General features: G+C 44.9%; 1 protein-coding gene across 1 annotated transcript in view; it reads right to left on the bottom strand.

The window, feature by feature from the left end:
- The window catches only part of LOC149318247 (glypican-5-like), a 514,926-nt gene that overhangs the window by 341,570 nt on the left and 151,054 nt on the right, over positions 1–22,302 (bottom strand). Inside the window, exon 3 of the mRNA XM_089508317.1 lies at positions 11,396–12,090. Coding sequence (XP_089364443.1) covers positions 11,396–12,090 — 695 coding nt within the window. The remainder of the gene's footprint in view (positions 1–11,395; positions 12,091–22,302) is intronic.

Here is a 22,302-nt window from a genome sequence, read left to right as displayed (position 1 = left end):
TCCACCCACGGATTTTCCGCCTCCGAACAGAAGACCAAATCGAGAGTATTACCCGCGCAATGCGTGGGACCCTGTATCAGCTGGGACAGGCCCATGGCCGCCATGGTCTCCATGAATTCCCGAGCCGCACCAGATGGAACAGAGCTTGCCGTGAGGGAGATGTTGAAGTCACCCAGGACAAGAAGCCTGGGCGCCTCCAACATCAGCTCAGCAACCAGCTGTGTCAGCTCGTTAAGGGAGTCCGCTAATGCACGGGGTGGCCGATACACCAACAGAATCCCTAGACTGTCCCTAGCCTTTAGGGTCAGGTAGATACACTCGATATAGGTGGTCTGTCGGAGGAGGTTCCTGGTGAGGGACACGGTGTTCCTGTGTACCAAGGCCACACACCCCCCCGCCCACCTAACCTGCGCTGGTCCTTCACCGAGTACCCGGCAGGCAGGGCCTGAGCCCACACAGCATCCCCTTCAGGCCCCAGCCAGGTCTCGGTAATGCAAGCCAGGTCACACTTTGAGTCCTCCAGGAGATCCTGGAGGATGTGGGTCTTGTTCTTAATAGACCTGGCGTTGCACAGGAGCAGCGACAGGGTTTGTGGCACGGTTGGAGTGACCCTCAGGTCCTTCAGGTTGGGAGAGGGACAGGAAGGCGAGATAGATATGACGCATCTATCCCGTCTTCCCCTGGAACGAAAGTCCCTTCTCCCACCGCCATACCTCCCCCTGCCCCACACAACCTCAATTGGGGCTCCGCCCACCAAGGTGATATCCCCGGCCCAGGCATCCCCCGCATCTCTATCCCTCCCCCACCCTCCTATGGCTGTTAATGGAGCAGGGACTAGCCACTGTAGGCATTCCCAGCTCCTAAGGCTATACTAGCCTCCTGCACCCGCAGCTGCGCAGCTCGGAAAACCCCCAGGAGGAGGCCGCCCGGCAAAAGGCACTGTCCCAGCGACAGTAGCGTCGACGGCGTCGATGGACCCCTGCACGAGGGGCAGAAGAAGAAATGTCCTCCTGGGCCGCTGCCCAGATGGAAGGGAGGGGACGGCAGCGTCTCTGACGGGGAGGCCAGGAGCCGCTCCGGCGGCACAGAGAAGTCCTCTTTGGGCCGGTGCCCAGATGGAAGGGGGCGGGCGGCAGCGTCTCCGGGAGGAGGCCGGGAGCCGGCTTTATGGGGCCGCTCTCACCGGCCCCTCCCCTCCAAAAACGCCGGTCCGGCGGCGCAGAGAGTCCTCTTGGGCCGGTGCCCAGATATAGCTTCGTTGCTGGAATCTCAAGGACAAGAGGTACTTCCCTCCACTTCAGAACCAGCATAGACGGACAGAAGACTCAAGAGGAAATGAGAATGGCAAAAGGAGCAGAGGAGGTGATAGCAACAATTCTAGGCCTAGAATTCTAGAAGCGAGAGATCTATCCTTCCAGCTATAACTCAACTACTTGACATACAGCTCTTTTGCTCACTATCACCCAGCTCATGCTTCTACAGCTGCCCCCTTCTCATTCTTTTCTACCTCTGAAACCCAGACAGTGTGTACATACAATATATATTTGGGGGAGAGATAGTATACATGCAAATACGTTTCCTCTATAGGGTGACAATTTTATGAGAAGGGATGGGAGAGTGAAATTTAGAGAGAAAGAGAGAAAGCTTGGATGAGGACTCATTCATGATACTTCCAACCTTTCTTTGAATTTTACACACAACCATCTACAAGCTTGAAAGTCTCTTAAAACAATCTGGTGTTTCTTCAGGATCGATGTTTGTTTCATTTATGTATTCATATTCTTCAGGCTATAGTACTGTATGCATGACTGCCCTTGAAGACTTGTTGAAACAAATAGTGGTTGTGGTACTTGTGGGCCCTTACTACTAGACAGATGAGTTCTCAAAACCTTGTCAACATCATAGTTAAGCAGTGGCTTAAAAGGGGCTATTTTGTGTGAAGAAGGCATTGCAGTTCAAAGATATATAAGTAGCTGGGAACAGAGCAAGTAAATAAACCTTCGTAATAGCTACTTTCTTGTGCTGGTCTCACATCTCTTAGGACAGAAGATAATTCATGCTTGTGCAATTCAATTTGATTGTTTGTGGGATGGGGTTGTCTTGTATAACCTTGGAGATCCATCTTGCTGTTACCTTGCTGAAGGGAGGGGTACACCCCCAGACCAAAGGACCTGACATTTATTCATGGAGATCTGCAGTTTTGACCTTGGAATGGTTTGAGTAGAATTCATTGTTTAGGTGTTAGAGATCAAACTTTTTGAAAATATGCATTTCTCAAGTTTGGAAAAACCCTGATGAAAAGAATCCTGGACTGATTAGAATGTTTGCAATTCAGGATATAGTCTATATATAATTCATACATGGTTTATAAAGAAAAAACAGTTTTTTATACAAAACATCATGTGTAAATTTTGCACAGAATAAACCAAATTGTAATCAGAGTTCAAAAATGTTTTCAAAGACTTTCCTGCAGTGGGAAGAAAACTGCTAAAATTAGTTGTTGCTTCCTTTGAGCTGAAATTAGTGAAGAATCACACCCCTATTATGTTTCCAATTCTGCCATTGGTGTGAGAGGTAAAGGGCTGCAAGACTTTGCTCTACTGCAGATCACCTGCTTCATCAGTTTACCACCAATTAAGTTTATCTTATAGCAGTAATGTGTGTCTGTTTTTGATATCACACCCAGTTTTGGGGAGGTCTGGAACTTCAGGCAGTTCTAGCTCAAAACATGACACAATCCAAGGTACAGATTTCAATCCTGCATGTCTTGGGTCTTCCTTCTTCACATTCTTCACATCCTTTCACAGTATTTAAGTTTAGCTTGGACATCTTCCTGTATCTGTTTTCTGCAATGAAAACAAAGTTATCTTGTTTGAACTGATTAAGCTATGGAATATCCTGAATGCAGGCTTGATGGTTTGCATCCTTTCCATTAGCTTTGCATTTCCTATCTTCCTTCTCCAAAATGAATTACTTCTCCTTTTCTGTATCTCTCTAAAACATTTTCACTCAACCTGCTGTCCACCAGGGATGTTTAATTAAAGTTCATTATCCAAGCCCACATGCCCTATGACCATACTGGCTAGAGTGGTGGACATTGCAGTCCAACACAGCTAGGGATGCACAAGGTTGGGTAATGCCCTGTAAACTGCTAGGTGCTGCCTACAATCGCCCATCACATACTCTGTGTTAGAGGTGGGCAAAGTGCGACCCTGAGCCTATATGCAGGTTGGGATACTGGAGGACTGCCCTCTTCCTGATCTCCCAACAAGAAAGATTCTCAGAAGCCTCCAGAAGTTGTAGTTGACCCTCGAGATGGATTGCCTAGCCCCCCCCCCCCTCGAACCTTTTACACAAAAGATACTTATTGGCAATTGACCCTTGAGATGGAATATCTAGATGAAGTCCACCCCTGGTTTTAAATATTCTTTAAAACCAGGGGTGGACTTCCTGGCACTTCCAGGTGTTTTTCCTCTTTTGAGGAATTTTTGGCAAACCATGTGGCCCCAGAAGGCCCCAGGGCAGAAAACTGTCTCCCAGATCACCACATTTGCTCACCCCCTCTCTACAGGCTTACATAGTCTTCTAGCTAACTGGAATATTTCGGAAAACATCTAGAGTAGTGGTCCCCAAACTGTGGACTTCATCTCCCAGAAGCCTCAGCCATGTTGGCCAAGAGTCTGGGATTCTGGGAACTGAAGTACAAAATCCCTTAAAGAGCACATTTTGGGGACCACTGAGCTAGAGTATGTGTATTAGTAGTTACTCGTATTCTTTTTCCATTGTTCATACAAAGTTAATACTGACTTGTGCTTCAATCAGTCAGTCATGCAAATGAAAAGCCAACATTGGCCGGATCACTGCAACTTATCAAACTACGTACATGAGACAAATCACACAAAAGCCACATAAAAGGAATTAATTCTGTGTCTTTAATGAAGAGTGTTATTACGCATGTGACAGTCAAGACAGTACACTGGTTGAGTGTTGGACTAGATCAAACCCTAGATCTCTGAAGGATCAGGGTTTGAATCTCACCTTGGCCATGGAAACCCATTAGGCAAGTCACACTCTGTCAGGCTGAGAGGCAATGGTAAACCTCCTCTGAATAAATACTGCCAAGAAAAAAAACCTCTATGGACAATATCACACTACACTGTTATAGCACTATTGTTCCACTTTAACTGGTATGGCTGCCTTCTATGGAATCCTGGGATTTGCATATTAGGGAGGGGCATTTACAATTCACAGCCAGAGAACTCTTAGGTCTCATTAAACTGCAAACCCCAGAATTCCAAGGGAGGTAACCATAGTAGTTAAAGGGGAATAATAGTGCTATGACAGTGTCCTGTGATATTGCCTTATAGCCACAAGTCAGAGTCAACTCAAAGGCTCATCAATAACAACAGCAAAATCATTATCCATTCCCAAATCTTTGGGGGAAATGGCAACATAATGGAAAATTAGGAAATAAATAGAAGACAGAAACAATTTCAAAATCTGAATACAACAATGAAGAGGAACAAAATGTGTCTAAAAACTGAATGCAAAGGTCAATAAGAAAGTCTGCCTATCTGACACAATCGAGAATGTGGAATTTCTTTCAGTATGACATACAATTAGATTCCAGCAGAAGAAACTGAAGAAAATAGCTGTGATTGCAGATGCTGCAAATCTTGGAGCACTCACATTAGCTGAAGTAGTTGGGTAGAAGCCAATATCATAGAACAAATGGCATGGTATGCAAAGCTCAGGAGTGGTTTAATATCTTAATGGCAACCTTTCACACATCCCAATTCAGGCAGCCCTGTAGATTACTGTAGGTTATTACTGTAGTCCAACTTAGAGCAACCCTCCTTTTTTTCCCCTTGCAAGTGCAGTGAGGACTTCTATTAAGTACAGTAAATGCTTTACTTAACCTTCTTCCTCAACAAAGTAAAAATAGCCAACTTTCCATTATTCACTGCCAAGTACTCAATTAGCTAAAAAGAAATTCTTTATGTTAATGCATAGCCTTCACCTAGCAATTTAAAAAATGTTAACCGTTTCCTAAAAAATGAACACTGCTGTTAATGTAAGCTGCCTCTGGGTAAATGAAAATTACCAGTGGGGGTCTTTTATTTGAAGGCAAAGTACCATATTTACTGTTGAATAATACCAGGTGCACAAGTTGTTTCAGAACTAAAATTCTCAGAAGAAAAGCACAGATTCATGAAATGGTGGAGGGTTGGTGGAAACAGTACCCCCAACTCACTACTTTGAGATTTTTTTAAAAAAAACATAAACATTAAAGATTAATGCAGAAAATGAATGGAATGGAATTAAAAGGCATGTAAATGTAACACAGACTAGAAATACATTAACTTATCCATGTACAAGGGAAAAAACCCAATAACCAAATATTATTGGTATGGAAGAATTGTACATACCATCTTGATCTCTTCAGAGGAAAGCTGGGCAGAATAAGAATGATATACCTCAAACCACAAAAAGGCTCAAGACATTTTACTGCCTGAGACAGAGTAGCATGTTGCACCCCAGATGCACAAATCACAATCCTTTGGCCAGGCATATTATTTAGAAAACAAAATTATAAAATTGTATTAATATCAAATATATTCTCTGGCAAGAAATAACCAATAATAAATTAAATAAATAAAAATTTGCTGCCCTTTCATTAAACTCAAAATCAGCTTCAGAGCATACACCTGACCTTCTGCTTAATAGTAGGGCCAGTCCCCTTTAATTGCATATAGCTGTACTTTCAGCTATATGCATTTAAGATGTTCAAATCTAATGCATAATACCCGCATCTACAGCTTTAGACAACTCTAAATTATCTTCTTCACTTCTTTGTACTTCCTCAAGCTGTCTCTTCCACACCTCAAAACTATAGACAGAGATCAACAAATAAACTATCCTTCCAAACTGAGTTTTAAAAAAAGTTTTTAAAATCTCTATCTTTTTTGAGCCTAGTAGCTATGTAGCTGTTTTGATAATAAGGCTGAACTTCACCAGCTGTATAGCCAGCTATATCATTAATCATTTCTATAATTTCTTGCCTAGATCTCAATTATCTTAACCTTTAAATATTGTAAAGAAATATATGTGATCATATATTATTTACTTTGGAACTCTAGTTTGTTGGGTGTTTTTTTTAAGCACATTTTGGATACATTTTTTTAAATCATGTTTTGGAAAGAAGTATTGGAACAATGCCACATTGTCATATTACAAAAAATACTGTTAACACTTAAGAGTACTCATCTTTAAGGCTCCTTCGACACATCTCCAGAACATAGTATTTGAAATCTTGATAACTGATAATTGAAAAATAAAACCTTTTGAAACCTTTGTACAAATGTATATATTTCATTCACAATCCCTTTCTCAACAATATAGATAATTATTGTTGTGCCTTGTTTGGAAGAAAAGAGGCATAAAAATGTTTTAAGCCAAGAAAACACCAAATTCATTTTTAAACATCTCATCAGCAGCTGCATATGTTTTGCCAAAAGGAGGATATGTACCACCAGAAGAGCAGACACAATGTGCATAGGCCGGTTCATACATACAGGTGTAATTTTAGAAATTTAGAACTGAAATTCACATTTCAAAAAAAGCAGGCCAATTCATGCCCTATCCAAATCATCCCAAATATGTTTGTCAGTGTATTACCCCCCACCCCATCATCCTCCCTCCAAATCAGCCCAAATCCCCAAACAAATTCTAACCTTAGTAGCTAGCTTGCAAAATTTGTAAAATGCATGTGGGGTTCCTACGATGAGATAAAGTACATTGGGGGTTTGTAGGTTGTAGGCCGCAAAGTTTATAAAATGAATGTAAGGTTCCTACAATGAGGTGAAGTACATTAGGGTTTGTCTTTGTGACCCCCCCCCCCCTCTTAATTCACTTTAGTCTAAAGGTAGCTGAGCAGCTCAGCTGTTGGCATGCTACACAATGCCTTCAAGTACTACATGGCATTTCATACAAAATACTTATTTCGCCTCTTCTTCCATCCTATTTCTTGTTTCTGGCTGCAGTGTTTTGCCTCTCCAATGCTGTACTCAGAAATACAGAAGGAAACAACAGCAGGCCTGCTGCAACCAAGGCACTTTTCACACAGAACAACAACACCATGCAATTTTGAAAAGTCTTAGCCACACAAAAGGGCATACATCCAGAACCTGAATGATATTCTAACAGTAGGAGACTGACTAATACCACAGGAGACGCTTGGTTTGCCTTTGCACTACACAATTACATCAGTGATTAACTGTCATGGTATCCAGTGGTACCCTAGTTTTTGTAGTTTGCTAAGATGTAGTGCTGGTGAAGAGTGCTGAGGTTACCAAAAAGACAAACAAATGAGTATTTGAACAGATTTGCAGGACCTGAGCAGAGCAGTGGAGTACAGGAGAGCTTGGACTTGACACATCTAAAGAATCACCACAGCATGGGGACGATTCAAGGGCAGCTAACAACAACAAAGAAAAAGAAACTTAGAATTTTCTCCTGTCATAAGGGGGGGAGGGGATGTTATAGTCTTTCTCTCATTATAGTCATGAGACTATAAATCCCAGGATTCTCTAGAATGCAGCCAAGATAGTTGAAGTGGTAACTGCACAGGGAAGGTACACTACTCAGCATATTATTATTATTTAACTAAGATATTACTTTAAGCAAATATTTCACTAACTGGAGTGATTAATGGGTTTCTATTAGGATTGCAAGCAGAAAAATATGAGTTTCTATTAGGGCTCACAACATAACATTTTGGTTCTAATTTTCTGCCTTCAAAGCAAATAAAAGATTGACTACATTTATACAGTATAAATTTGAATGTTGTTAATAATCTAAGGAAGGTGCATTTTTAAAGATATCGAGGAAATACAACTAGCTTACAGTGGCCTCTTCCAGATTGTTCTAAAGAAATATAAGCTCTCACAGTATATCTCCTTTACTTCTCCAGGGTATTGACAATTGTCATTGTCACATTCAGTTGTCAGCAGGCTCCTTTATGTTATTTTTGAGAAGTTGTTTTTTGTTGGACATAGCAATAGGGAGGGTGTTTTTTTAAAAAACAAAACTGGGGCAGTGGTTTGCTGAGGTTATGATATGTTCTCATGGGGGTTTATTGATTTATTATCATTTTGTTAAAGTCACAGTGCATCAGTGAAATAATGAAATAGCATTTCAATGCAAAGATGCTATTTCAGTGATGGACTGAAATGCTGTAACTCTGTTTTCTTTAAAAAGGAGAAAAGTGGGGAGACAAGGAGGAAATAATTGTCCTTGCCTTTTGCCTTCCCACCACCCATCTTGAAATCATCTAGTGGCATCACGTTGTGTGTGCACATGGGATGTAGACCACACTGGGTGACACCTCAGAGAAGGGGTAACACATGTTGGGGCCCTCTCCCCTTCAATGTGTGTATGTGTGCACACCTAGAACCCACCCTGCTCTGCTGCTCTAGTTCTCTCTGCAAGGAGGAAGCCAAGGTAGCAGAGGAGGAGGGGCAGCACACACTCTTTCCATCCCCTCCCACTGCCTCACCTGTCTGGCCTTCCTGGGCAGTCCTAGGCTGGTGGGTGAATGGGAAAGCTAGAAATGCATACCCTTCTGGGTTGATCTGTCACCAGGCTTTCTTCCTAGAGAAATGGCCTGGTGATGGAAGAGCAGAAGGGGTGCCTCTCTGTCCTCTCCGATGGCTTCACGTGCCCAGCCTCTCTGGGCAGGGCAGGTGAGGGGCAAGACAGCAGCTGGGGAGACAAGAGAGTCCACCTGGCAACTACTGCAGGGTCTGGCCAGGTGGCAAGTGAATGGGAGACTAGAGAGAGGAGGAGGTGAGCAAGTTAGTGGGACTGGCTAGGGCAGACCACCCCCAGCCCCTCTGGCAGCCCTCCACACCAAGTCAAACCATAGTTAGTGATGCCACTGAAACCTTCCAGAATGCAAACACTGCAGCTTCCATAATGTTACATGTCATCACAAAAATGGCCAAAAATCATGCTGCGATCTACAACAATAGATGTACATATGTCCCCTGGGACATTTTTTTGATCCAATATGTCTTTTTAAAAAAAAAACAAAAAAAAACACACACAATTGGAGAGTGGGAATAAAAAGTTAAGAGTTTTTGCCAGAATCAGCCAACAAATACTCCTGAATAACAAAAATGTCATTTATCACACACACAATGTCTCTTTCTCTCACACACAGACATATATATATATATATACAGGCATGACAACTACAGCTATAATTGTCCCATTTGTTTTCTTCCTCTTTTTACATTAAAAACAAATCCCTGCCACTAACTGTCAGAAGGAGAAGCCATTTTGATCATTGTATTTGTCATTCACCACCATAGCAGCACATTTGAACTAAGATAGCCTTTAAAACTAATAAGTCAAGAAACCCTTAGAGCAGAGTGGGGGAAGTATGACCTTTAGGTCCCACTAGGGCTTTCTTCCTAGGGAAGAGGCCTGGTCATGGAGGAGCAGGAGGGGTGAAAGTGCCTCTCTGTCCTCTCCTGTGGCCTCTGTTTTTGTGCTCCCCAGAACATCCTTACAAGTCCCTGCACATCCCAAAATGGCCCATCTGAAAATGAAACCAGAAGTACAGGTATACCTTAGTAAACAAAGTACACATTATCTTGGGTATTACTTCTTTAAAACAAACTTTGGTACAAGAGGCAGAAATAACATGAAGAGAATATGGATAGGCTCCTACAACACAAAAGATGGGTGAATAAATAAGGCTTGTGGCTGGGAAGCTATGCCTTTGCAAGTGGGAAGGGGTTCCCAAGAAATTAAATCTCTCTGGCTTGCCTCCATACACAATCACATCTCCTGACTCTGTGTCTTGGCTACATGAAAAACAGTTGCAGTCCATCCCCTGCTTGCTTCTGGCTTCCTAGAGGGAGCTACTGGCAAGACCACCATTTCACTCTGAGGAGTTCTGGCCACAAATTTGGAATGTTGTGAAGGGTAGGGAAATTAAAGCTCATTGATGTAGGAGAGGATGCCTCTTAAGCTGGGAAAAGGAGGCTGAGGCGGTATCCAGACCGGTGCAAAGTGCTATCCTGAATACGTACTAGGGTTGCCTCGGGGCATCGTTTCAAGACGCACTGCAACCCTAGTATGTAGCCGTGGCGTGGTAATGGCGGTGCCCTTTCTACATGGGCGCCGTCATTACGACGCCACGGCCGCACCGCAGCCAAACAACACAGCGCAGACGTGATGTCCTGGCACCGCTGCGGCACTTGTGGTGCCCTTTCAGCAGCGCCAGAAGGAACTCTGTTTTGTACGCTGCTTCTGCCGTGCATGTCACTGGCGCGGCCTTTAAATGACTATGCCAGCGATACAGAGAAAAAGGGGCCAAGCGGCCCCTTTCTCCCTTTCCCCGCCGTTGTCAGGGTGTCCTTGGGGCATGAAGCCCCAAGGACACCCCTTTCCAGGCCATGGGGAAGTGGCATTTTGTCACTTCCCCGAGGCCAGGAAAAGCGGCAGATCAGGGCCTTTGGGGCTGCTGCTGTGGCAGCTGAGGCCCCCATCCGTCAGGGAAATGGGCGGGTGCAGGCCTCCCCAAAGGGGTGGTCTGTATCCTACCTGAGTCACCTGACTAATGAAGTGCTGACTTGTGGAGGCAGTGGTAATACAGAATCCAGGACACCTGCCTGCACACTATTGGGCTTCCCTGGCTATTCTGGTTTTGGGGAGAATATGGATGGAGAAGCAGGTTCCAGAATTCTTCTTTGTAAAAAGAACCTTTGCTACGGGAGGTTACATATAGCAAAGCATGCTTGTAATGTATAATGTCATGTCAGTTCAGGTTTTGGCCCTTTATAGCCCACTAGGGATGCATGGAAAGGTGAAAAATGGCCACTGCTCCCAGCACAGCTGTGCCTGGGAGGTAGCACAAAATGTATAATGTGTGTGTGTGTGTGCGCACATGCGCGTGTGTGCATCAGTATCTGTAATTGTTAATTTCAAGACTATACACTTCTAGTGTGCATGTATGTATGCGTGTGAGTGTTGTTTTATAGTTTTTTTAGTTAATAAGCATGACCTTAACTCCTCAATTAATAGTGCCCTTTTCTAATTATCGTATTTCTTCTGCATTTTTTCTTCTGTGAGACCATCATAGTTACTAATATTCTGATGTAGTATTCCCTAAGGAGCCTCCTTGTTTCCTTTTAAAAGAGGCTATTTTAGTGAACTTTCTACTAATGGCCTGATATTGTCAGATGTGCAGGACAAAGAAGAAGGCCCTGTCAACAACTGAGGTTGTTCTCAAAAGCAATAAACAACAATGAGAATCAGTATATATTCACCAGTGTTAAAAAGTGCTAACAGGGATTTGCAGACAATTGAGGTACATAATACTTACAGTTGCAGATAGCTGTGGCCCATTCAGTTGTGCATGCAAAATGGCCTCATTGATTGAATAGCGGATACCCAAAAGTGTCAGTTCCAGATCATGAGTTCCAGCCATTTCATTGGTGAGATATTCCAGGGTATAAATGTATTCCCTCCATGGAGCATCTAATTCAGATACACTGGCAAAACAGCCCCTCATTACATTTAGACAATACCCTTCGCAAGGCCTTATTAGTGTCAGGCCCTGGCAATGAGGGCAATACTGCATCTTCACTAGTGCCCGGGTACACTCCTTTGTCAAAGTCACATGCTCAGTTGCATTCAGCACTTCAGTGCCCATCCCAAGGGCTTGGTTGAATACTCTGCTTGCCCTGAGAGACTTAGCTAACTCTGTAACCACTTCTTTAGAATATCGTCCGAATGGATTTACATCTTGTCGTGTTAGACGCAGGCATTCTGTGTACTCCTCTGACAAATCTGTAATTCCTGGGTTTATTAGGCGGCTGTAAACCAAAGGGAAGAGGCTGTCAAAGAACCGGAAAAAAGCTCTTTCCACTCTGGTTTGAGCACCCAAGAGGTAGAGAGAGATGTCCGTAAAGAGCTCCTTGACTGGCTCTGCTGCTTCCTTCGACATAGATCTGTAGACAGTCTCAAACAGAGAAGTTGTGTGGTTCTCCGCAAAGTGAAGCAAGGACTCAAAGGCAGCTGCAGAAACAGAGACATTAAAAGGTGAAGAGAGGTCAGCTCTTTGTTAACACCACTCAGCAACATGGATTATAAAATTATATGACTATAGATTATAGCTCAGGTAGTTTACAAACTTATTGGACATTTCATTTCTACTGTAAAGATTACAGCACTTGAGGAATGGTAGAAACCAGCTAATTCTGACAGGTTTTTTTTTAATGGTAGTAGTAGTGTTGCCCTTGACTATTTTTCATCCTGGCATGCAAGGTCACATCATTGTGGTAGCTTTCTCCCCTCTGTAAGAGAAATGAATATTCTTCCACCATGTTCTCCCCATATTTGAGAGTCCTGAATTTTGTGCAGGAATTATTCTGTAGGGGGAAAAAACCATGTGGTTATTTGTTCAAAACATGTCCTGCACAGGAAGCAATGTTTTTCACACAGAAAATGGGGTTTGTGTGTACAGTCAGTTTTTTTACACAGAATAATCCATCCACAATGGTTCAGGATGTTTAAAAACTGGGGGGAAATTGTACAAGAATCTCATTCATCTGTTATCTTTTCCAATGGGGTTTCCCAATTGTTGGGCAACCCATTTTTTCACCTGAGAAGAGACAATAAGAAATATTCTGTCCATCCCTAACAGATTCAAGTCCATACAATAATCCTAAGGGGCTAAAATTCTATGCTCTTCCTTACAAGATGAAGACTGGGTACATACCAATAGATCCCAGTATTAAACCAGAGAAAGGGGTCATAGCTCTGCATTGAGTAACATGCCATCAGTAGAAAAGCTGCCAGTTTCAAACCTGGTATTTCCATTTAGGGCTTAGGGCTACCTTTTCCACCTTTCCTGCAGTGAACTCAAGAAAGCTATGTGGCTTGCTTCTTCTGCTCTTTATCCTCAAAGAACAACACTGTGGGGTAGAGAAGTATGGGGCTGGAATGAAAGAGTCTTGAAGTCAAAGGTTGCCCAACAAATATCATGATTAATGGGTTTTATAATTTGAATTTCTGAATTCCGAGATTATACTCATTTTGACTAGCACAGATGAACTGAAAAATAACATGTGAAATAGATTTCAGCCAGGTGTCTATACAACACTAATGAAACCATCTTGTCAACACTTCAGTCATTTCAGTTTAATTGTAATTACCTGGACAAATGGGATGAAAAGTATTTAGCTTTGTACAAAATAACAAACTATCATCAAAAAGCAGTTTCTGTTGAACATCAGCAACAACCCAAGAACATGGGTTGTTGCTGTGTATACTAGGATATACAATAAAGTATTCAAGTTTCTCTTAAAGTGTGTCTACTCTGTACAGGTTTGATGCCACTTTAATTGTCATGGCTCATCGAATGACATTGTGGAATAGTATGCTGAGATATTTAGAGCTCTCTCCTAGACAGCTGTATTGTACAATCGGAGTACACTGGAGCCTTCTAGAGGACAATTCTAGGTGTTTCATCAAACTACAAATCCCAAGATTCATACAAGCAGCCTGGACTGCCAGATAAAATAAGGGATAGGGCTCTTGTACCATTAACTCTACAGTTATCATCTCAAGTGGATGCGATGGCCAAGAGTGCTTGGTACCAGCTTCAGCTATATAACACCAGTGCTAAAATCTCTTCACTGGTTGCCAATTAGCTTTTGGGTGCAATACAAAGTGTTGGTCATCAAGGAACATGAGAGACATTGCAGACTGGGCCAGCCAGAAAAATCAGGAGTAGCAGAACATGCCACAAACCATCCTGGGCATAAAATACTGTTTGAAAACACTGAAATTCTGGACCATGTCAACCACTACCATGTCAGGATGCACAGGGAAGCCATTGAAATCCATCTGGATAATTTCAACTGGAAAGAAGAAACCTTTAAAGTGAACAAAATTTGGCTACCAGTCTTGAATAGCAAAATAAGGACCCAGCAAATGCAAATGGGAAACCACTCAGAGTCAGGGGTTTTCCCAGCAGACACTAATCCTCTTTTGCATTAGCCTCCCAGCCTGAGGTCTGCCATCAGCACAGAACAATACACATGCAAATCACTCCTGCATTCCCAGGCTCACACGGTATATATAGACCCACTTTTTCCAGGCAAGCTTTATCTGAAGATGCCAGCCACAGATGCTGGCAAAACGTCAGGAAGAAAATCTTCTAGAACATGGCCACATAGCCTGAAAAACCCACAAAAAACTATGGTGGTCATTCCCTTTAAAGTCCTATATGGCTTGGGCCCAAGTTACTTGAGGGAACGCCTCTCCCTACATAATCCACCCTGCACTCTCAGAACATCTGAGAAGAATCTATTAGAATATTCAAAGACCAGGTTATCAACAACTTCCCACATAGCGTACACAGCCATAGCCCCCAAGCTATGGAACAACTTGTCGGAAAGAGATCCGTCTTATCACCACCTTAGATGTCTTCAAGAAGGGACTTAAAAAGATCTCTTCTGGTGGGCCTACCAATCTTTTATAAAGAACTAAGGAAAACCCCCACTTCTGGTCGTACCTGTGTATTTTAGATGATTATTTTATTGTTCTGAATTGTATTTTCTGAGCGACATTATTGTTTTATTGTATGGATTTTAGATGTTGTTGCTGTTTTATGGTTGTAATCCGGCCTTGATCCACAGGAAGAGGTGGGAAATACAAATAAATTTTTATTGTTGTTGTTGTTGTTGTTGTTGTTGTAGAAGAGTGGACTTCAGTGGGTGTCACTTGACCTCTTCTGCACAACAATGAAAGGAACTGGAGCATTATCCCTTATTTCACCTGGCAACCATGCCTGAGTCAGGACAGTTAAAGTGTATTCAATTTTTTGTAACTGTAGATAATGTAGATTTACAGTATACTGTAGATAGACTCATAGCAAAGAGACTCACAAAGAGAATGCTGACTGTTCTCCAACACAGATGTTCACTACAATGTCTAATACACAACTGGGGATTACCTGGCCCCTTATATCTTCTGTTCACAAACATGATTTGAAAAAAGTACCACTACTATGCTCCACTGACCCCTTAACCGACCCATACAGCCTTCACATCCTGCTCCAGCTTTGACCGAAAGGAAGTCACATAGAAATTTTAGCAAAGGTGGTAGCAGAGGAGCTGTACAAATGGCTATCTTTTCCATCATTACTTTGGGCATTTTTACAAACATGGTCTTATGGCAAGTGTGCCTCCCCCCCCTCCCGCCCCGTAAGTCTCTCCAGTACAGAATATAATAGATATTCAGTGAAATAGCCTGGTAATCTAAGGAACACCGTTCAACTAAAGTTGTGTTGTACTTGTGGTGCAGTTCAACACCATTTTAAGTGCTGTGGCTCCATCCCATGGAATCTTGGGATCTTTAGCTTTGCAAGGCCTTTGGCCTTTGCCAAAGACTGCTGGTGTCTCACAAAACCACAAACCTCAGGATTCTATAGTATGGAGCCATGGCAGTTAAAGTGGTGTCAAACTGCATTATTTCTATAGTGTAGATGCACCCCTAGACATCACAAATATCACTTTAGGTTTCTCCTCTCATGAGTTAAAGAAAAGTATCAGAAGAAGACAATAAGACAGAGGTTGAACTGAATGGGAGGAGCCATGACTGCCTGGTCCCCTGCTAGTAGCTACACTATGGGATTTAAAGGTGCACTTATCAAGGTTTCCATTTGCAGGGTAGCAATGCTATGAGTTTGAGCACAGTGACCACAAGTCAGGAAAATCAGAGGGCACTGGGTTAGATCATTTGAAGCAGACTGGATAACTTTTACCAGATTGTAATAATTTATAACACCAAATGGTTTTGTAATCTTAGGAAGCCTGGGAGGGAAAATGAAATTTTAAAAGTTTCACTCTGACACAGAGGCCTGGCTTGCCAAGTTGCAGCTTGAGGCAGCCTTTTACAACTGAGCTGTAAAATTCTGAAAAAGGGGTTTATAATGGAAAGACTGACACTGCGATAACTGTAATGTCGTTAACAATACCACTCTGCTCCAATAAAACAGTTGGTATTTGCCAAGACATCTCTATTTAATTTTTTTCAGCTGTAAGTAATGTTCAAAGAAACTTTATTTGATAGGAAAGAAGCAATTTCTTAGTTCGTAGTTAGTTCAGTTGGGAACTAAGAACTAAGAAATCATCTGAAAAGTATATTGTATTTAATATTGGCTGCAAGAATGGTTTTTGCAAGGAGATGGAGGGAGGAAACAACACCATCAATAGATGAGTGGTTAATGAAAATATTAGACACGATGGAAATGGACAGATTATCCCGTTTTATTAAGGATAACTCAATAAAAAGTTGGGAAGATTATATGAATCCGATAATAAGCTTTTACGAAAAGATATAGATAACTCATGATGTTAAAAATAAACCTATAAATGTATACAACAAAATTAGTTAGTTAATAATAATAATAATAATAATAATACATTTTATTTTATTTTTTTATTTATAGCCCACCTCTCCCTGCGGATCAAGGCAGGTTACAACAAATGAGAATAACAATAAAATACAATATACAATTAAAATCCACAATTCTAATTAATCCCCTACCACAAACCCCTTCCAATCATAAAAAGTAACAAACTAAAAATAATAACTGTATAAAATAAACAAAATATAAAATACTAATTAACAGAAAATTAACGCCCCCTTTGCCTCCACGCCGGACCACCACCGTCGCTGCCAGGACTGCGTCCTTTGCTGGGCGGCCTCCTCCCGGGCTGTTGGAGGTGCGCATCTGCGCACCGCCCCGGGAGCGCCGCCCACGGACTAAGGAGCACCCCAGCGGGACTCTTTTGATCTGGGCACTTCTGGCTTTGGCGTTTGGCGGCCAGTTTGGTGCGTGGGGCCCTTAAGGAACACCTGGGGGGAAGCCAGGGAGGAGCCCCGCCAGGTGAGAGCGGCGGGGATAAAGCCGGGAAACCGGGCCCTTCCTGGCACGCCCCCTTTGCCTCCACGCCGGACCACCACCGTCGCTGCCAGGACTGCGTCCTTTGCCGGGCGGCCTCCTCCCGGGGTGTCGGAGGTGCGCATCTGCGCACCGCCCCGGGAGCGCCGCCCACGGACTAAGGAGCACCCCAGCGGGACTCTTTTGATCTGGGCACTTCTGGCTTTGGCGTTTGGCGGCCAGTTTGGTGCGGGGGGCCCTTTAAGGAACACCTGGGGGGAAGCCAGGGAGGAGCCCCGCCAGGTGAGAGCGGCAGGGATAAAGCTGGGAAACCGGGCCCTTCCTGGCACGCCCCCTTTGCCTCCACGCCGGACCACCACCGTCGCTGCCAGGACTGTGTCCTTTGCCGGGCGGCCTCCTCCCAGGGTGTCGGAGGTGCGCATCTGCGCACCGCCCCGGGAGCGCCGCCCACGGACTAAGGAGCACCGCTGCTGCGCACCTGTGCAGTTGCGCAGCTTTTATCGGGTGGGAGGCTTGGTTTGGCCCTGGGAGCAGAGGATGCCTGTAGTGGCTAACCTCTGCTCCTTTAGTAGCCATAGAGGGGCGGGGGGAGGATAGGGATGTGGGGGATGCCTGGGCCGGGGGTAACATCTTGGTGGGCGGAGCTCCAATTGAGGTTGTGTGGGGCAGGGGGAGGTATGGTGGTGGGAGAAGGGACTTGCGTTCCAGAGGAAGGCGTGATAGATGCATCATATCTATCTCGCTTTCCTGTCCCCCTCCCAACCTGAAGGACCTGAGGGTCTCTCCAACCGTGCCACAAACCCTGTCGCTGCTCCTGTGCAATGCCAGGTCTCTTAACAACAAGACCCACATCCTCCAGGATCTGTTGGAGGACTCTAAGTGTGACCTGGCTTGCATTACCGAGACCTGGCTGGGGCCTGAAGGGGATGCTGTGTGGGCTCAGGCCCTGCCTGCTGGGTACTCGGTGAAGGACCAGCGCAGGTTAGGTGGGCGGGGGGGGAGTGGCCTTGGTACATAGGAACACCGTGTCCCTCTCCAGGAACCACATCCGACAGACCTCCTATATCGAGTGTATTTACCTGACCCTAAAAGCTAGGGACAGTCTAGGGATTCTGTTAGTGTATCGGCCACCCCGTGCATTAGCGGACTCCCTTAACGAGCTGACACAGCTGGTCGTTGAGCTGATGCTGGAGACACCCAGGCTCCTTGTCCTGGGTGACTTCAACATCTCCCTCACGGCCAGCCATGTTCCATCTGGTGCGGCTCGGGAATTCATGGAAACCATGGCAGCCATGGGCCTGTCCCAGCTGATACAGGGTCCTACGCATTGTGCGGGTAATACTCTCGATTTGGTCTTCTGTTCGGAGGCGGAGAATCCGTGGGCGGAAATAGTCAATGTTTCCCCCCTGTCATGGACGGATCATTTCCTGGTAGAGGTGAAACTCAAGGCCTCTACCCAGATCCCCCCCGGGGGTGGTGGACCTGTTAGGATGGTCCACCCTCGAAGGCTGATGGAACCTGAGAGGTTCCAAGAAGCCTTAGAGGGGCTCACGGTTGGAAATGACGGCGACTCTGTTGATGCCCTCACCGGTATTTGGAATACCGGTCTTTCTAGGGCTATACACAGGATCGCTCCCAAGCGCCCTCTCAGGCCCGCTTCCAAACGCAAGCCCTGGTATACAGAAGATCTCCGGGCAAGGAAGCGAGCTCTGCGACGGCTAGAGTACCGTTGGCGGAAACACCTTCGCTTAGATGATAAGACTCTCCTAGACCAACTGTTAGAGGACTATGGAGAGGCAATACAAGCAACAAAGAACTCGTTCTATGGTGCCCGTATTGCGTCCGCTGAGTCGCGTCCAGCAGAGTTGTTCAGGGTGGTTAGGGAGCTAACTCAGCTCCCTCCCGCCCTGAACCAGATCCTTGAACCTTCTAAGGCCTGCTGTGACTTGTTTAAAGACTTTTTTGCGGATAAAACTTCTCGTATAAGCGAAAGTCTGGACGCCGACATTAATGCAGAACCTAGGGTAGAAGTGTCCAGAGCCTCCGTGGACTATGTTAAACTGGATCAGTTTGAGTTGGTGAGTACTGAGGATGTGGACAAGATCCTAGGAAGTGTTCGGAAAACAACCTGCTCTCTTGATCCCTGTCCCTCGTGGTTAGCGGCCCAGGGGGGACCGGTGGTAACATCACTGTTACGCCGGATAATTAATTCATCTTTGAGGGATGGGCTATTTCCATCGGATCTTAAATTGTCCATTGTAAAACCGATCCTAAAAAAGCCCTCCCTCGACCCCCTGGTACATAATAATTATCGGCCTGTTTCGCTGCTACCATTTTTGGGAAAGGTGATCGAGAGGGCGGTTGCTGTCCAGCTTCAGGCGGTCTTGGATGAAACGGATTATCTGGACCCATTTCAAACTGGCTTCCGGGCGGGTTACGGGGTTGAGACGGCCATGGTCGCCTTGTTCGATGATCTCCGTCTGGGCATCGACAGGGGAAGCGTGTCCCTGCTGGTGCTCTTGGACATCTCAGCGGATTTCGATACCATAGACCATGGTATCCTTCTGGGACGCCTGGTAGAGGTGGGAATCGGGGGCACTGCACTCCAGTGGTTCCGCTCCTACCTCTCCGGGAGGTCCCAGATGGTGCAGCTGGGAGACGTGTGTTCCGACGAGAGGCCCCTTAAAACGGGGGTCCCTCAATGAGCCATTCTGTCTCCCATGCTATTTAACATTTACATGAAACCGCTGGGAGAGATCATCCGGAGACATGGGGCGCGGGGTTATCAGTACGCTGATGACACCCAAATCATTTTCTCTATGTCTCCGACTGATGCAGTGACTGGGGATGGCGTCTCTCCTCTCGTGGCCTGTCTAGAGTCAGTAATGGGCTGGATGAGGGAAAACCGACTCAAGCTGAATCCAGAGAAAACGGAGGTACTAGTGATAGGTTCTCCTGGCCCGGGAATGGCGGTGGTTCCACCTGTCCTGAACGGGGTCACGCTCCCTGTGAAGGACTCCGTGCGCAGTCTGGGGGTGCTTCTGGACTCGTCGCTTCACCTGACTGCTCAGGTGAATGCGACGGTCAAGAGCACCTGTTATCAGCTTCGGCTTATTCGCCAGCTGCGCACATACCTGGCCCAGAGGGACCTTGAAACGGTTGTACACGCTCTGGTAACTTCGAGATTGGATTTCTGCAACGTACTCTACATGGGGCAACCCTTATACCAAACTCGGAAGCTGCAAATGGTGCAGAACATGGCAGCCCAGCTGGTCACTGGTGCTCCCAGGACCAGCCATATAACACCGGTTCTAAAAGAGCTCCATTGGCTGCCCATTCGCTTCCGAGCCCAATATAAGGTGTTGGTAATTACCTATAAAGCCCTAAATGGCTTGGGCCCAGGATACCTAAAGGACCGCCTCTCCCCGTACATTCCGCCTCGCACCCTCAGAACGTCTGGGCAGCAGCTGCTGAAGGTGCCTGGGGCTAGGTTGGCCTCCACTACTCGGAGGACGTTCTCCATAGCTGCCCCAGCCCTTTGGAATGCGCTGCCCACAGAGCTCCGCTCGTCCACTACCCTGGCCCAATTTAGGAAGGATCTTAAAACCTTCCTATTCCAACAGGCATTCCCCGAATAAATATCCTGTGGGCCTCCCTCCTCTTCCGTGGCCAAGAGGTTGGGCTATGGGGTTTTTGTTGGTTGTTTGTTTTTAACCATGTAACTATGTATTTTTGTACATTTTATATTGTTGTAAGCCGCCCTGATCGTAGGAAGGGCGGCATATAAATAAAAATTTTATTATTATTATTTTATTAAAAAAATAAAATTAGCTAAAATTAGAGGTAATTAGAGGTGAGACGTTTGTCTTTCTTGGGGTACATGGAGGCTATCAATATCAGTGGAGGCGAGGCTAATCTGGAAAGGCTTGCCGGAAGAGATCTGTCTTAGCAGCCTTTTTAAAGGCTTCAAGAGTGGTAATGTGATGGATCTCCTCCAGCAGGTCATTCCATAACCTAGGAGTAGCAGAAGAAAAGGCCCTCTGGGTGACCGCAGCCAATCTGGTCTTCTTAGGATGCAGCAAATTTTTCCCAGAGGACCTAAGTGTGCAGGGTAGATTATGTGAAGGAAGGCAAGTAGTCCGGACCCAGGCCATGTAGGGCTTTAAAGGTTATATATAACCAACACCTTCTACTGTGCCCGGAAACTAATTGGCAGCCAATGGAGAGATTTTAGGACAGGTGTTATATGGTCGGTTCTAAATGTCCCTGCGACCAACCTGGCTGCCATGTTTTGCACCAATTGAAATTTCCAAACTTGGCACAACTGTAGCCTCATGTAGACCACGTTGCATAAGTCAAGGCAAGAGGTTACCAGAGCATGTACTACTGTTTCTAGGTTGCCTAGCTCCAGAAAGGGTCGCAGCTGGCATATTAGCCGAAGCTGATTATAGGTACTCCTGACCATCATGCCTATCTGTGCTGTCAGCTGGAGAGACAAGTCAGGAGCACCCTCAAGCTGCAAACACAGTCCTTCATGGGAAGTGTGACCCCATCCAGAATTGGTTGACATATCTCCATTCCCAGATTAGGGGTCCCTATAGCAAGTACCTCCATTTTATCTGGATCCAGTTTGAGTCTGTTTTCCCTCATCCAGTCCATTACTGCCTTAAGACAGGCATTCAGAGGAGAGAAGTCATCCTTAGTCACTGCAACAGTTTGAGACATAGAGAAACATATCTGGGTGTCATCAGTGTACTAAAACCCCGTCCCGTATCTCTGGATGATCTCACTCAGTGGCTTCATGTAAATGTTAGATAGCATAGGAAACTGCCCTGAAGGATGCCAGATTTTAGCTGTCTTTTAGAAGAGCAATTGTCTCCCAGCATCACCATCTGGAATCTGCCTGAGAGATAGGAACAGAACCACTGTAATGCAGTGTCCCCAATTCCCAACTCTCCTAAGCATTCCAGAAGGATACCATGGTTGATGGTATCAAAGGCCGCTGAGAGGTCCAAAAGCACCAACAGGGTCATATTTCCCCTGTTGATGCCCAGACAGAGGTCATAAACTAAGGCAACCATGGCAGTATCAACTCCGTATTCTGTCCTACATCTGGTTTGAAATGGACCTAGATAAGCAGTTTCCTCCAAGACTGCTTGGAGTTGAATGGTGACTGCTCTCTCTAGTTATCAGGATGTAACTTCACAACTGTATATTAAACTTAATAATATAATATAAACATACAAAATGACATATGACAGTACATAGAAATAATTTATATTATTTTATATAAGACTATATGTTAATATCAATTG

The sequence above is a fragment of the Sceloporus occidentalis genome, unplaced genomic scaffold (assembly GCF_023333645.1).
Source record: "Sceloporus occidentalis isolate IW3139 unplaced genomic scaffold, rSceOcc1.0.p SCAF_2, whole genome shotgun sequence".
Taxonomy (NCBI): domain Eukaryota; kingdom Metazoa; phylum Chordata; class Lepidosauria; order Squamata; family Phrynosomatidae; genus Sceloporus; species Sceloporus occidentalis.
The sequence above is the reverse complement of the archived record's forward strand: the minus strand, read 5'-3'. Positions and strand labels throughout refer to the sequence as shown.